Here is a 14,966-nt window from a genome sequence, read left to right as displayed (position 1 = left end):
GTTAACTCTGCTTTCATTCCACAAATGCTACCAGACCTGCTGAGTTTCTCCACCAATTTCTGTTTTTGTTTTGTGTATTAAGCATAACGTGTCAGGTATGTTTGTGTTTTGTAGCAAAGATAGAAATTTCACAGTATCAGTGAAATTGCTGCTTTATTCACATGATATTGCCATGGTCATAGTAATTTGAAGCTGAGTATATGAAATGGTATAAATAAGTGGAAAAGAAAGAACTGAGGAAGCTGTAATGATTAATTCTGGAGAGATTTGGGCAGACAGAAGGAGAAAAATCTTTACATGCAGGGCTGTGAGGTTGCTGAATACACTATTGAAGAGTTATTGGAGACCATAGCAACATTTAATAAAATGAAAATTGAAAAATAAAGAATAGATAAATAAATACACAGAGATATCACATATAATTGGTATTTCAGTTCATGTAGAGGATAAACACTAGCACATTGGCTCAAGTAATGTCTTTCTATAGAACATAGAACACCTATGGTGTGGAAACAGGCCATTTGGCCCCACAAGTCCACACCGACCCTCCAAAGAGTATCCCTCCCGACTCATCCCCTTAACCTATAATTCTACATTTCCCATGGATAATGCACCTAATCTACACATCCCTGAACACTGTGGAAAATTTAGCATGACCAACTCACTTAACTGCACATCTTTGGGAAGAAACCGGAGTACCAGGAGGAAACCCACGCAGACACGGGGAGAATGTGCAAACTCTACACAGAGATTAGCCCGAGGCTGGAATCGAACCTGGGACCCTGGTGCTGTGAGGCAGCTGTGATAACCACTGAGCCACCATGCTGCCCAATTGTAATTTTTCTTTAATTGGCAAAGCCAACTGTTAAATAAAATCAACTGTCAAATATTGCATTGTTAATGCAAGTTATCAACATTTTCATGACCTCTGACAAAACAAAAATTTAAAAACCTATGAAATGTTTCCTAAAACAAAACCAGGAAGTATATGTTTGGATGAAGGGCTGTGCCTGAAACATCAGCATTTTCCCTTTCTCTATAAATGTGGCCTGACTTGGTGAATCCTTCCAGTATGTTTTTTTTTAATTCCTGAAAGATTACTTGGAAAAAGTTTTAAGTGTGGAAAAATGTTTAGTTTTCTAATGTCCTTTTTATTTGGACAATGCTTAAGAAATTAAGTATCGACCATCTCTCCCAACCTCCCATTCCAATTGATGTGAATGTGATCTCTGCAAAAAAAAAAGCTATGGTATTAAAATACAAGTGTAAGGATTTAATTGAACTTTAGCTAAATATGGAATAGAATGAGAAGAGAATGAAGAAAGTATGGCTAACATATGCTGGATTGTTGTATGCTAATTGTACACCAAGGTCAGACTTAAGTCATGGAATAGGGAAGATCAAAGATGTACTTGGTAATTAGATTATTGTAGTTTGATTGGAATCTGAAGATAATCCTATATGCAACATGACTCCATTGGAAATCTTAATAAAAACCAATATTAAAAAGAATTAGTATTTTTCTGTCTTCTCTTTTGTGAACCATGTAGATTCACCATGAATATTTTTATAGGCAGAAATAATATTTCATGAAAGTGGTATATTTATTATTTTGTGATCTTTTTAGGAATCATAACCACAGGTTCCACACTTCCAAGCTTTCACTTTTATGTAGAAACTTATAAAGTATCCTTCAGTAAAGATGGTCAAAAATGGAAGACCTACAAAGACAGCAACAATAATGTTGGACAGGCAAGTATGCTTAGGAAAATATATTTCCCAACAGTTTGGAAATCTCAGCTGATCATAGCAGTTCAATATTTCGCTGCATTTTGCTTGAACATCATCTTTAAAAAACACTCTTGTAAATCTATATTTGCTGTAATAGGCTATTTATTATTATTTATTATTTTTATGTTTTCAAATATTAAACTGCTATAAGCAATTCATTATGTTCTAAAATTACAGCTGCCAATGTTTCATGCTTAGTGAAAAGTGACTTATATTTAGGGCATATTTAGTGCTCTTCACAAAAGAGAATAAATAAATGTTAATGTTAATTGCAGATATTTAAGGGCAATACTGATTACTATCAACTGACCCGCAATAATTTCATCCCTGCCATCTTTGCACGTTACATTCGTGTCATTCCTCAAAGCTGGAATCAGAGAATAGCCATTAAAGTGGAGTTAATAGGATGCCAGCAAATAAGATGTGAGTACATTTGGATTGAAATCAAAATATGAAGGGTGTGTTGGCATGAAATTGACTTGATCTTTTCAACCAAATCCAATTTGATGTGTAGTTTTGAAATATATTGGCACACAATTGATCTTTTATCACTTTACCTGCAGTTTTTGTATTATAGTCATTAATCCCTCTGTTTGAATGTTCTTGTGACTAAATCTGATGTTCATAGACCATTAGAAAGGAAGAATTTGTATTTATACAGTATTTAACTCAAAGCAGTTTAAAGACAAATAAAGCTTGCCTATTATTCGAATAGGCAATATTTGAATTGCTTATTCAAAAAGGGAGGGAGACAATAAACTATAGGCCAGCTTAACATCTGTTGTTGGGAAAATGTTAGTTATCTATTATAAAGGATGTAGTAACAGAGCATTCAGAAAGCCAAAATATAATCGAGTAAAGTCAGTATGGCTTCATGAAGAGGAAATTTTGTCTTGAAAATGTATTAAAATTCTTTGAGGATGTAACAAGCAGGGTAGATAAAGGAGTAACCAGGAGTTGAAATATATTTGCATTTCCAAAGGGCATTTGATAAAGTACTGCTCACAAGGGAACTTAATTGGATAAGAGTTTATGGCATTGGGGATAGTACATTAGCATAGACAGAGGATTGGCATACTAATAGAAGACTGGTAGAAGAGCTGAATATTGTTTAAATGGGGAAATACTGCAGAAAGCTGCAGTAGAGGAATCTGAGGTCCTCATGCATAATTCACAAAAAGCTAACATCCAAGTTCTGCAGGTAACCAGGAAAGCAAATGAAATGCAGTATAAAAGTAGAGAAATCTTGCTCAAACTATACCAGGTGCGAATCAGATGCTACAGTATTGGGAACAGTTCTGTCCCCCCATTCTAAGAAAAGACATACTGTCATTTGAGGCAACCAAAGATTGATTGATAGATTGATCCTGAGTATGGAGTAGGCCATTCAGCCCATTGAACCTGTTCTGACATTCTATAAGATCCTGTCTGATTTGTTACCGAACTCAGTAGACCTACCTTTGGCCCATATCCCTCAAAACCTTTGCCTAGCAAAAAATTATTGATCTTAGATTTAAAACTAACAATTGTTCTAACATCAACTGCCATTTGTGAGAGTTCCAAAACTCTACCAGCCTTTGTGTGTAAAAGTGCTTCCAAATATCTCTTCTGAACAGTCTAGCCATAATTTTCAGACTGTGTCCCCTAGTTCTACAATCTCCAACCAGTCAAAATAGTTTATCTTTGCCTATCCTGTATTTTCCTATTAATATCTTGAAGACTTTAATCAAACCACCCCATAACCTTCTAAATTCTAGAAAAACATGCCTAACTTGTGTAATCTCTTTTCATGACTTAACTCCTGAAGTCCAGGTTCTTGTAATATTACATTGTACTCCCTCCTAGGTCAATATATCCTTCCTAAGATGTGGTGTCCAAATCGGCTCTCAATATCCCAGCTGGGGTTTAATCAGGTTTTGTATAACTGCAGCATACCTTTTGCATCCTTATACCCCATCATCCAGATATAAAGGCCAACATTCCATTAACTTTCTTAATTAGTATTTGCACTTTATGACATTTTAAAGATCTATGTGCCTAAACAACCAAGTCTCTTTGGCATTAACTTCATTCCATCTAGACAGAACCCTAATCTGTCATGTTTGCAGTCCAAAAATGATATCCTCACACTTGCTCACATTAAATTCCATCTGTCACAATTTTGCCTGTTCATCTAGTCTATTAATATCCCTTTTTATAATTTTGTGCTATCATACAAACTGTCTACTATGCTGCCTAACATTATATCAAAATCAATTACCAAAGTTATTAATAAATAATGTGAATAGTTGAGGTCCTCTCACAGATCTTTGTGGGACACTATTGGTTACATCCTGCCAATCTGAGTACACACCCATCATTCCTAGTTTCTGCTGCCTACCAGTTTCCCAGTTGTGTCTGTTCCAGCTATGTAATTTTCCCTCAACTGTATGGGCTGCTACCTTAGTTAAGTCTCTTATGTGGGACTTTATTAAATGCCTTCTGAAAGTCCATTTAAACAACAATCAAATGCATTCATTTGACCACTATCTCTGTCACCTCTGTCACCTAATCTAATCTAATCTAATCTAATAATCTAATCTCTTCAAAAAATGCAATTAAGCTTGTCAAATATGGCTGACCTGTCCCTTTTAAGAACTTTAATTTCACACATCCTGATGCAGTTTAAAAGTGTCATTGCTTATTAAATAACTTTGAAATATTTTGTAAAGCAGCCAAAATGGGCAGCCAATATTCACCCAAGCTCCTCTAAATGATCAAATGTGGAGTAGAGAGTGGCGTATTGGCACAAATAGAATTATGGCTTGCTAACAGGAAATGGGTCTTTTTCACATTGGCAAGATGTAATGAGTGGTGCTGGGACCTCAACTGTTTAAAATTTATATAACTGACTTGGAGGAAGAGATGGTTGCTAAGTTCTATTGCTGACAATATAAAGATGGGTAGGAAAGTAAATTGCGAAAAGGTTTAAAAATACGTAGGGCTTTAGTGAGTGGGCAAAGGTATGGCAAATTCAGTATGGTGTGGAAAATGTGAAGTTGTCTGCTTTCGGAGGAAGAATAAAACTGAAATATATAATCTAATTAGAGAGAGATTGCAGAGTTTTGAGATGCAGAGAGATTTAGGTGTCCTCATACATGAATGACAAAAGATTTGTATGTAGGTGCAGCAAATAATTAAAAAAACTAATAGAATGTTATGGGTGGCATGGTGGCACAGTGGTTAGCACTGTTGCCTCACAGCGCCAGAGACCTGGGTTTAATTCCCGCCTCAGGCGACTGACTGTGTGGAGTTTGCATTCTCCCTATTTTTTCCTTGGTTTCCTCCGGGTGCTCTGGTTTCCTCCCACAGTCCAAAAATGTGCAGGTGAGGTGAATTGGCCATGCTAAATTGCCTGTAGTGTTAGGTGAAGGGGTATGGGTGGGTTGCGCTTCGGTGGGTCGGTGTGGACTTGTTGGGCCAAAGGGCCTGTTTCCACACTATAAGTAATCTAATCTAATCACTTATTGTGAAAGACATTGAATACAAAAGTAGAAAGGTTATATTTCAGTTATACAAATAACTTGTGAGACCACATCTAAAATGTTGTGCATGGTATTGGTCACCTTAAGGAAGGATGTAAATACTTTTGAAGCAGTTCAGACAAAATTTAGTAGGCTAATCCCGAGAATTATTAGGTTATTCCTTTGGGAAAAGTTTTCTTTTATTAATTCATGGGATGTGGGTTTCATTGGCTGAGCCAGCATTTATTGTCACTCCCTAGTTAGAATTGAGAAGGTGATGGTGAGTTGCCATCTTGAACTATTGCAGTCCAAATATTGTAGATTGACCCACAATGCTGTTGGGGTGTTCCAGGATTTTGACCCAACATCCCAGAATGAATGGCAATTTATTTCCAAGACAGGAGAATGAGTAGCTTAGAGGGGAACTTGCAGGTGATGATATTCTCATGTGTCTACTTTCTTTGTCTTTCTAGATGGTAATGGTCAGGAGTTTGGAAGGTGCTGTCTGAGGAGCTATGGTGAATTTTTGCAGTGCGTCTTGTAGGTAGTACAGACCACTGCTACTGAGCATATCTGGTGGAGGGAGTGAATGTATATGGAAGTGGCACCAATCAAGAGTGTTGCTTTATCCTGGATAATTTCAATCTTCATGCATGTTGTTGGAACTGTACTTATCCAGGCAAGAAGGGCAGCATTCCATTCTACTCCTTTGTCGATGGTGGACAGGTTTCAGGGAATCAAGAAGTGAATTACTCGCAGCAGGATTCACAGCCTCTGCCCTGCTTTTATAACCACTGTATTTATATGAATAGTCCACTTCACTTTCTGGTAAATTGTAAACCCCCCTCCCCCAACATTTATAGTAAGGGATACACTGATTTTATTGCCATTGAATGTCTAGGCCCAGAGCTAGGTCCTTTCAGAGATGGTTATTAGAATCATAGACATGTACAGCATGGAAACAGACCCTTTAGTCCAACTCATCCATACCAACCAGCTAGCATAAATTAATCTAGAGTCATTTGCCTGCACTTTGACCACATCCCTCTAAACCCTTGCTATTCATATACCCATCCAGGTGCCTTTTAAATGTTGTAATTGTACCAGCCTCCACCACTTCCTCTGGCCACTCATTCTATACTTGCATCACCCTCTGTATGAAAAAGTTGCTTCTTAGGTCCCTTTTAAATATTTCCTCTCACTCTAAACCTATGCCTTCTAGTTCTGGACTCCCCCACCCCAGGGAAAAGACCACGAAGACACAGGGAGAATGTGCAAACTCCGCAAAGACAGTCACCCAAGGGTGGAATCGAACCCAGGTCCCTGGCACCATGAGGCACTGAGCTACTGTTCTGCCTATCATTAAGCCTCATTAGGTCATTAAACGTCATTAGATTTCGAATTCCAGATTTTTTAAAAACATTATTCAAATTCCACCACCTGCCATGACAGGATTTGAACCCTGGTCCTCAGATGAAGGTGGTGCAGTGGATAGTGTCTGCATGGATTTTAGTAAGGCTTTCAACAAGATCAGTTGCAGATATGGGTGGAAAAATAGCAAATGGAGTTTAATCCAAGTAACTGTGAGGTTCTGCATTTTGGGAGATCAAATGTTAAGGAAAAGTAAACAGTTAATGGCAGCACCCTGAACATCATTGACATACAGAAGGATCTTGGGGTTCAAATCCATAGCTCCCTGAAAGTTAGAGTGGTAAAGAAGACTTATGGCATGCTTGCCTTTATTGGTTGGGGAACTGACTACAAGAGTCAGGATGCCATTTTCCAGCTTTATAAGACTTTGGTCACTCCATTACAGGAAGGATGTGAAGGCTTTGGAGAAGGTGCAGAACAGGTTTACCACGATGCTGCCTGATTTAGAGGGTATGAACTATAAGAAAAACTCAGGTTGTTTTCTCCGGAGCAGTAGAGACTGAGGGGGGTCTTGATTGAAGTCTATAAAATTATGAGATGCATAGATAAGGTTGACAGTCAGAATCTTTTTCCCAGAGTTGAAATGTATAATGCTAGGGGCATGAATTTAATGTGCAAGGGGGAAAGTTCAAAGGAGATGTGAAGGGCAAGTTTTTTTTTCCCCACAGAGTAGCAGGAATCTGGAGTGCACTACCTGGGTGGTGGTGGTAGAGACAAGATACAAATAGGGGCATTTAAGGTACTTTTAGATAAGCACATGAATATGCAAGGAAAGAAGGGAAATGGACCAAGGGCAGGCAGAAGGAATTAGTTTAATTAGGCTTCATGCTCAGCACAACATTGTGGGCCTGTTCCTGTGTTGCACTGTTCTATGTTCTAACACTACAGGGACTCAGAATTAATAGTCTAATGATAATACCAGTATGCCATTGCCTCACCATCTTTCTTCCATTTCTCCCCACCCCCATCATGTTTTTCCTCTTCATTCCCTTGTACTCTCATACCCTTTCTCTCCCCTTCAAGCCTCCCATGTTTCTCCCATGCACCTTGTGCACTTTCAATTCTTACTCTCATTCTCCACCTTCATTCTTATGTACCACCAGGGTCCAAATATTCCCTATCCTTGCTTCAACCAAATACCAAATTTAGCCTTGGCATCCCACACACAGCAATACTGAGCATCAGCTAGTAACGTTTCTTCAAAAGTGTTCTGTTGATAAAAATTAATTGGACATCAACCGTGCCAACATTTCTGTTCAATATTTGATTAATAGTATTTATTCATCCCAAATCCATCCATCCATCACATTAATGGTGGGTTAGTCTATTTGTTTAAATAACCAGATATCAGTGCGCATTCAGTGTTCCAATGTTAATATTACATAAGATAATGCTGCTGGAATTCCAACCCTTCTTTGAAAACAAGACCTATGAATCATAAATGCAGCTGAGAAAGGAGGAGATTAGGGAGATGAATGAATAGCGTCATCAAAAAGAAGCAAAGTAAAATGAAAAATGTAGGGAAGATGGTGAATTATCTTTATCAAACATGTGCTCTTAGTATTAATGAGCAAAGGAAAGATCTAGCTAAAGTTAAAATATCACTACCACTTACATGTTTACCTAGTATCTCTGTTATGGATATGTGGGTTTTCCACCCTGAACACCATAGGTGTGAGGTAATCCTTGCATTTGCTAACTGAGAATTGATGTAATTAAATTTGTGTAATTTTAATAAGACAAATTGTTTTGCATTTTTCTAGCAATTACAGGTAATAAACAAAAACCTACTCATCCTATTGACATACAGGACAAAGAAAATGTGAACAGTACAGATCCTGTAATTACAAACGATATAAATTATGGTAAGATGTTAGTATAATCTCTTTCTTTGCTTATTTTAGTCAGGTTAAACAACTGATTATCAGAGCTTTGTGCCTGAATTGGTGAGCTTATAACATAAATACATGGATGTTGTATAAGATTTCTTTCTGTTAAAATTAAAGTTTGAAGTTCTGAAACACTGCCAGGATTCTCCCAGTCTACTTCAAAAATGCCAGCAAGTGACCACAGAACTCTAAGGGAAGCTGCATAAGTGGATGTTGTCATATTTCCCTGGCTGTTTTGAGGGTATTTCATCAGAGTTATGAATGGATAAACTGGTGAGACGTTAACAAACTTCCAGGGATTAGTGCTCATCTTATTGTCAGTTCAGCTAAAAATGGACAATTTCAGAGATTTTAAATTTATTGAAAAATGAGCATTTGATTCAGTCAGAGATTTTCTGCTACGAAGATTTGATTTCTGATTTTCTGGTGCTTTTTGCTTTGATAAGATAATTGTTTTGTGTGAAATCATAATTCATGAGAAAAATGCTGCAACCATTAGATCCAGGAAGGAACTATATGATTTACCTATTTTTCTTCTCTCCCCGTTCAGGAATATTACTCATAGCCATTGTGGTTCCGTTTGTACTTCTTGTAGTACTTACAATATTGGGAATTTACACTTTCAAGAGTTTAAGAAAGTAAGTTAATAATATTAGGAATTTACATTATCGAGAGTTTAAGAAAGTAACTGACTGCAAAGTTTAACCAGTATTTTTCTATAACTTCATAAATTGACTGAAGGAGAATAGTATACAATGAGCATATAATTCATGTTTTATTAAATATTCTTTTACACATCCCAAATAAGAATTTCAAGTCTGAATTTTCTCACTACCATTCACTTTTTCTACTCCTTATCCCAGTTCCCAAGGAAACAATTTTAATGTTTTCTTCCATGGTGTATTATATTTACTAATGGAATGTTCATTTAGAAAATCTTTTTGTTGAGCTCATGAGGAGAACATGTTGCTTTTTTTTTTAAAGTCTAGGCAGATCTTTCGTCTATACCTGTTTCTTTTGCAGGATGATAAAGTCACAAATACTTGGCTGATATTATTTCTTCAGTTACGCATTCTACAAAGTAGTCTTGGAAACTGTTTCTTGTCATGTAAAAATCAGTTGTTGTTCTATTTTGTTGTAATTTTAAGAGTTGCTATTACCTTGCAGAAAGAAGACACAAGATATTGGCACCTCTGGTCAAAAAACAGGTTAGGAAGAACTAAATACATTGATATTGCACTTGCATTTCTCAATGCACTTTATGGCCAACAATGTAATTTTGCAGTGTGGGCACTGGATTGGAGAATTGTAGACGTTAATGCTCTTGTTTAAAACAAGAAGTATAAGGGACATGGCCAGCATTTACAGACAAGCCAGTTTACCTTCAGCAGCGGGGAAGCTTCTAGAAACAAAAATTTGAAATGGAATTAATAGTCATATGCAATTTGAAAGGGAGAAAACTGTAGCTAAGACCGGTATTTTAAACCTAAATAAGAGTAACTGTGTGGGGATAAAAGCTCACCTGGTTGAAATGAACAGGGATATTAGCCTCAGGGATAGACCAATAAAGACACACTGACAGATTTTTAAGGTGGATATTTTAAACTACTGAGATAAATATATTCCTTAAGGACCCACCAACTAAAGAAGTTAACGCATAAATTTTAAGAAAAAAAAATTGCCAACCTGAGTGGCAGGTCAGATGTTCAGTCGAAATATTTTAAAAAAGCAGAGGACGATTTAAAGGTTAAGGAGGATCAACTAAGAGTATGCAGGAAAGTGATCCTGGGATGTAAAAACAGTAGGAATTTTTACAGATATTTAAAATGTAAGAGAGTAAATAAAGTGGGCGTTGGGCCTCGAGAGAGTGCGAGTGAATGAGGAGTTAACAGTATACAGTGGAGAAATGGGTACGATTGGAAGGATGTAACGAGAGGAATCTCACAGGGGTCTGTGCTGGGCCTTAATTTCTTATGATTTACAACAATCACTTAACTGAAAGTGGCCAAGTCATGGTAGCTAAACTTCCTGCTCCTCTGATGCTGCCTGAACTGCTGTGCTTTTCCAGCACCACTCTAATCTAGAAGCTGGTTTCCAGCATCTGCAGTCCTTGTTTTTACCAAGCTAAAATTTGCAGACAACACCAAGATAGGTAGGATAGTATATTGTGATGTAGACATAAGGAATTTGCAGACAAATATAGATAGTTTGAGTGAGTGATCAAAACTCTAATAAATGAAGGGTAAATGTGGGAAAATGTGAAGTGGTTCACCTCAGCAGAAAGAATAAATAAGGAGAGAATGACTAAAATGGAGGACAATTGCAGAATTCCAAGCTGTACAGGGATTTAGGGGTTATGCATGAATTATAAAATGTTATTTTGCAGGTATAGCATGTAATCAAGAAAACTAAATAGATGCTATCTTTCATTATGAGAGAAATTGACCATAAATCAGAAGTTCATCCCAAAGAAAAGAAACATTATCCGGGGAGGGATTAGACAGCCATGGCTGACAAAGGAAGTCAGGAAATGTATCAAATAAAAAGAGAGAGCCTATAAACTGGCCAAGAGCACTAGGAAATCAGAAGATTGGGAAGTCTACAAAAACAAACAGAGGATAACAAAGAGAGAAATAGGGAAGGGGAGGATCAAATATGAAGGTAAGCTAGCCAGTAATATTAGAAATGATAGTAAAAGTATATTTCAATACATAAGAAACAAACAAGAGGCAAAAGTAGACATTGAGCCACTCCAAGTTGATGCAGGAAGGCTAGTGCTGGGAGATAAGGAAATAGCTGAAGAACTTAATAAGTACTTTGTGTCAGTCTTCATAGTGGAAGACATGAGTAATATCCCAACAATTGAGGAGAGTCAGGGAGCAGAGTTGAGTATGGTAGCTGTTACAAAGGGGAAGTGCTAGAAAAGCTAAAAGGTCAAAAAATCGATAAACCTCCTGGCCCCGACAGGCTACATCCTAGAGTTCTGAGGGAAGTGGCTGAGGAAATAGCGGAGGCACTGACTGTGATCTTCCAAAAATCACTGAAGTCAAGGAAAGTTGCAGATGATTGGAAAATCGCTGTTGTAACCCTCTTGTTCAAAAAAGGGTCAAGACAAAAGATGGAAAATTGCCGGCTGATTAGCCTTACCTCGGTTGTAGGTAAAATTCTAGAATCCATCATTAAGGACGTGATTTCTAAATTCTTGAAAGTGCAGAATCTGATTAGAACAAGTCAGCATGGATTTAGTAAGGGGAGGTCATGCCTGACAAACCTGTTAGAATTCTTTGAAGAGGTAACAAATAGGTTAGACCAGGGAAACCCAGTGGATGCTATCTACCTAGACTTCTAAAAGGCCTTTGATATGGTGCCTCATGGGAAGCTGCCCATATTGTTCGAGGTGAGCTACTGACATGGATTGGGGATTGATTGTCTGACAGAAGATGGAGAGTTGGGATAAAAGGTTCTTTTTTGGAATGGCAGCTGGTGACAAGTGGAGTCCCACAGGGTTCAGTGTTGCGGCCGCAGTTGTTCACTTTATATATTAATGATCTGGCTGAAGGGACTGGGGGCATTCTGGCGAGGTTTGCCAATGATACGAAGTTAGGCCGGACGGGTAGATAGTACTGAGGAAGTGGGGAGGTTGCAGAAAGATTTAGACAGTTTAGGAGAGTGGTCCAGGAAATGATTGATGAAATTCAGCATCAGAAAGTGTGAGGTCTTGCACTTTGGAAAAAAGAATACAGGCATGGACTATTTTTTTAAACGGTGAGAAAATTCATAAAGCCAAAATACAAAGGGATCTGGGAGTGCTAGCACAGGATTCTCTAAGGTTGTTTTGCAAGTTGAGCCTATGATTAAGAAAGCAAATGTAATGTTGTCATTTATCTCAAGAGGATTGGACTATAAAAGCAGCGACATGTTTCTGAGACTTTATAAAGCTCAAGTTAGCCCCAATTTAGAATATTGTGTCCAACTTCGGGCCCCACACCTCAGAAAGGACATACCGGCACTGGAGCGTGTCCAGTGGAGATTCACACAGGTGATCCCTGGAACGGTAGGCCTAACATATGGTGATCGGCTGAGGATTCTGGTATTGTATTCATTAGAGTTTAGAAGGTTGAGGGGAGATCTAATAGAAACTTACAAGACAATGCACGGCATAGAAAGGGTGGATGCTGGGAAGTTGTTTCCTCCAGACGGGGAGACTAGCACCGTGGGTACAGCCTTAGAATTAGAGGGGGTCAATTTAGAATGGAAATGAGACATTTCTTCAACCAGAGAGTGGTGGGCCTGTGAAATTCATTGCCACAGAGCGTAGTGGAGGCCGGGACGTTGGGTGTCTTCAAGGCAGAGATTGATAAATTCTTGATCTGGCAAGGAATTAAAGGCTATGGGGAGAGTGCGGGTAAATGGAATTGAAAGGCCCATCAACCATGATTAAATGGCAGACTGGACTCGATGGACCGAATGGCCTTGCTTCCACTCCTATGTCTTATGGTCTTCTAAATTAAGGATGGTATGCTTTAGTATACAGGGCATTGGTGAGACTGTACATTATCAGGATCAATAGTCCAGCAATAATACACTAGGCCATCGCCTCCCTTCCTTTCTTTCTTCCATTCTCCCCTCCCCCACAATGTTTCCATGAGTTACTCACAACCTGTGCCTCTTTCTTTGGAGCTGCTATGTTTGTAGATCCAGTACTTGATCATAGGATCTTTGAGTCAATGTCACAAGTCAATGATTTGCTTCTCTAGCAATCAATATTTTCAAATATTCATTCACTTATAATGAATTGAAACAATATTCATATTATTTAACGCAGCTTGCTGGAAACAATTCAAACAGTCTTTCAAAAGACCCCAGTCAACTGAGTTTACCATTAACTACAGCCATGAAAAGGAGATCTTGCAGAAACTTGACGTTGTCAGGAGTGACTCATCAGGTAAAAGGAACTATTGTGAACTTAGACACCCCGAAAGCCTATTTATTTAAGTTTGTGCAGGTACACTTCCTCAAAACTGGCAGCCTCAAGACTGGAGTAAGGTGAATTTTGGGTTCGGATACTTTTGGTAGTGGGCCATTCAGGTCCATCCGGGTCGGGTGGGCTCAAGGAGCTTGGAATATGGGAATAGATTGACATTCAAACACAAAATAGATAAAGCCAGCGCCATGAAATGCATAGCTGAATTGTCCAAGTAAATTAAGTTTAATTGAGCTAACTTTAGGATGTGAGTTGTCTTAAAGTTGTCCAGTTTTTGGATAACCGGTTTTAAAGTTTTGAAAAACACCTCTGTTCTCATAGACATTTACTGCACAGCGGGAGGCCATTTACCCCATTATGTCCAAACAAAGATCTGAATGCACTTATCCTATTTTCCAGCATTTGACCCATAGCCCTGGAGGCTATGACAATGCAAGTGAGTAATTAAATTCTGCTTAAATATTATGAGAGGTTCTAAATCAGCCACCCTTTCAATTAGAGTTTTAGACTCCCAAGACTGTCTCTTCTAACATTCCTACTTCCCTTAAATTTGTACCTTCTGGTTATTGACCCCTCTACTGGAAAGAGTACCTTCCTGTTCACCTGTAATCCTGCTCATTATGACCCGTTGATAAGGTCCTCTCTCAACCTTTGGCTGCTTGAAGATAAACAACCTCCATCCTATCCAAATAGCTCAGAAGCCCCAACCCAGGCAGAATCCTGGTAAATCTGCACCCTCTCGAGTAAACTCACATTATTCATATAATGGGATGACCAGAACCGTATGCACTCCTCCAGTTGTGGCCTTACAAGCATTTTATATAAAAATGATATAAAGTATAATGGATGCTGGAAATTTGAAATAAAAACAAAGTGCTTGAGAAAATCAGCATCTGTGCAGAGAGAAACAGATTTTAAATCAAACATGACTCTTCTTTGGAATTCCTTGCATAAGAAGCATAACTTCCTTGCTCTTTCATTCTGTGCCTTGGATAATAAAGGCAAGTATCATATATGCCTTCTTAAGTACCTTCTCTGTTCACAGATGCTGCTAGACTTCATAGGTTTCTCCAGCTCTGGAGTTTTTATTTCAGATTTCCAGCATCTATAATCCTTTTAATTGAAAAGGTTGACCTGTAACATATTTGAAGGAAGCTGCATATTACCACTAATCTAATGTAAAAATGCTGTTTATAAAATTAAAATTAGTTTTGCACACCTGAGAAGTGTATGATATCTTAGATGTAATCACAATGTCTTTAAGGTTTGGTTATTTCTTACTCATAACCTTTGAGTTTGTGCATTTTCCCGTGTCTGTGTGGGTTTCCTCCGGTTGCTCCAGTTTCCTCCCACAATCCAAAGATGTGC

General features: G+C 38.1%; 1 protein-coding gene across 1 annotated transcript in view; it reads left to right on the top strand.

The window, feature by feature from the left end:
- The window catches only part of dcbld1 (discoidin, CUB and LCCL domain containing 1), a 101,700-nt gene extending 87,725 nt beyond the window's left edge, over nt 1-13,975 (top strand). Inside the window, exons 9-15 of the mRNA XM_043675087.1 lie at nt 1,628-1,752; nt 2,067-2,214; nt 8,489-8,590; nt 9,165-9,252; nt 9,782-9,822; nt 13,440-13,559; nt 13,920-13,975. Of these exons, the coding sequence (XP_043531022.1) occupies nt 1,628-1,752; nt 2,067-2,214; nt 8,489-8,590; nt 9,165-9,252; nt 9,782-9,822; nt 13,440-13,559; nt 13,920-13,975 (680 nt within the window). The remainder of the gene's footprint in view (nt 1-1,627; nt 1,753-2,066; nt 2,215-8,488; nt 8,591-9,164; nt 9,253-9,781; nt 9,823-13,439; nt 13,560-13,919) is intronic.
- Nucleotides 13,976-14,966: the final 991 nt, after the last annotated feature.

This window comes from Chiloscyllium plagiosum, chromosome 3 (assembly GCF_004010195.1).
Source record: "Chiloscyllium plagiosum isolate BGI_BamShark_2017 chromosome 3, ASM401019v2, whole genome shotgun sequence".
Lineage (NCBI taxonomy): Eukaryota > Metazoa > Chordata > Chondrichthyes > Orectolobiformes > Hemiscylliidae > Chiloscyllium > Chiloscyllium plagiosum.
This window is presented reverse-complemented; position numbering and strand designations above follow the sequence as displayed.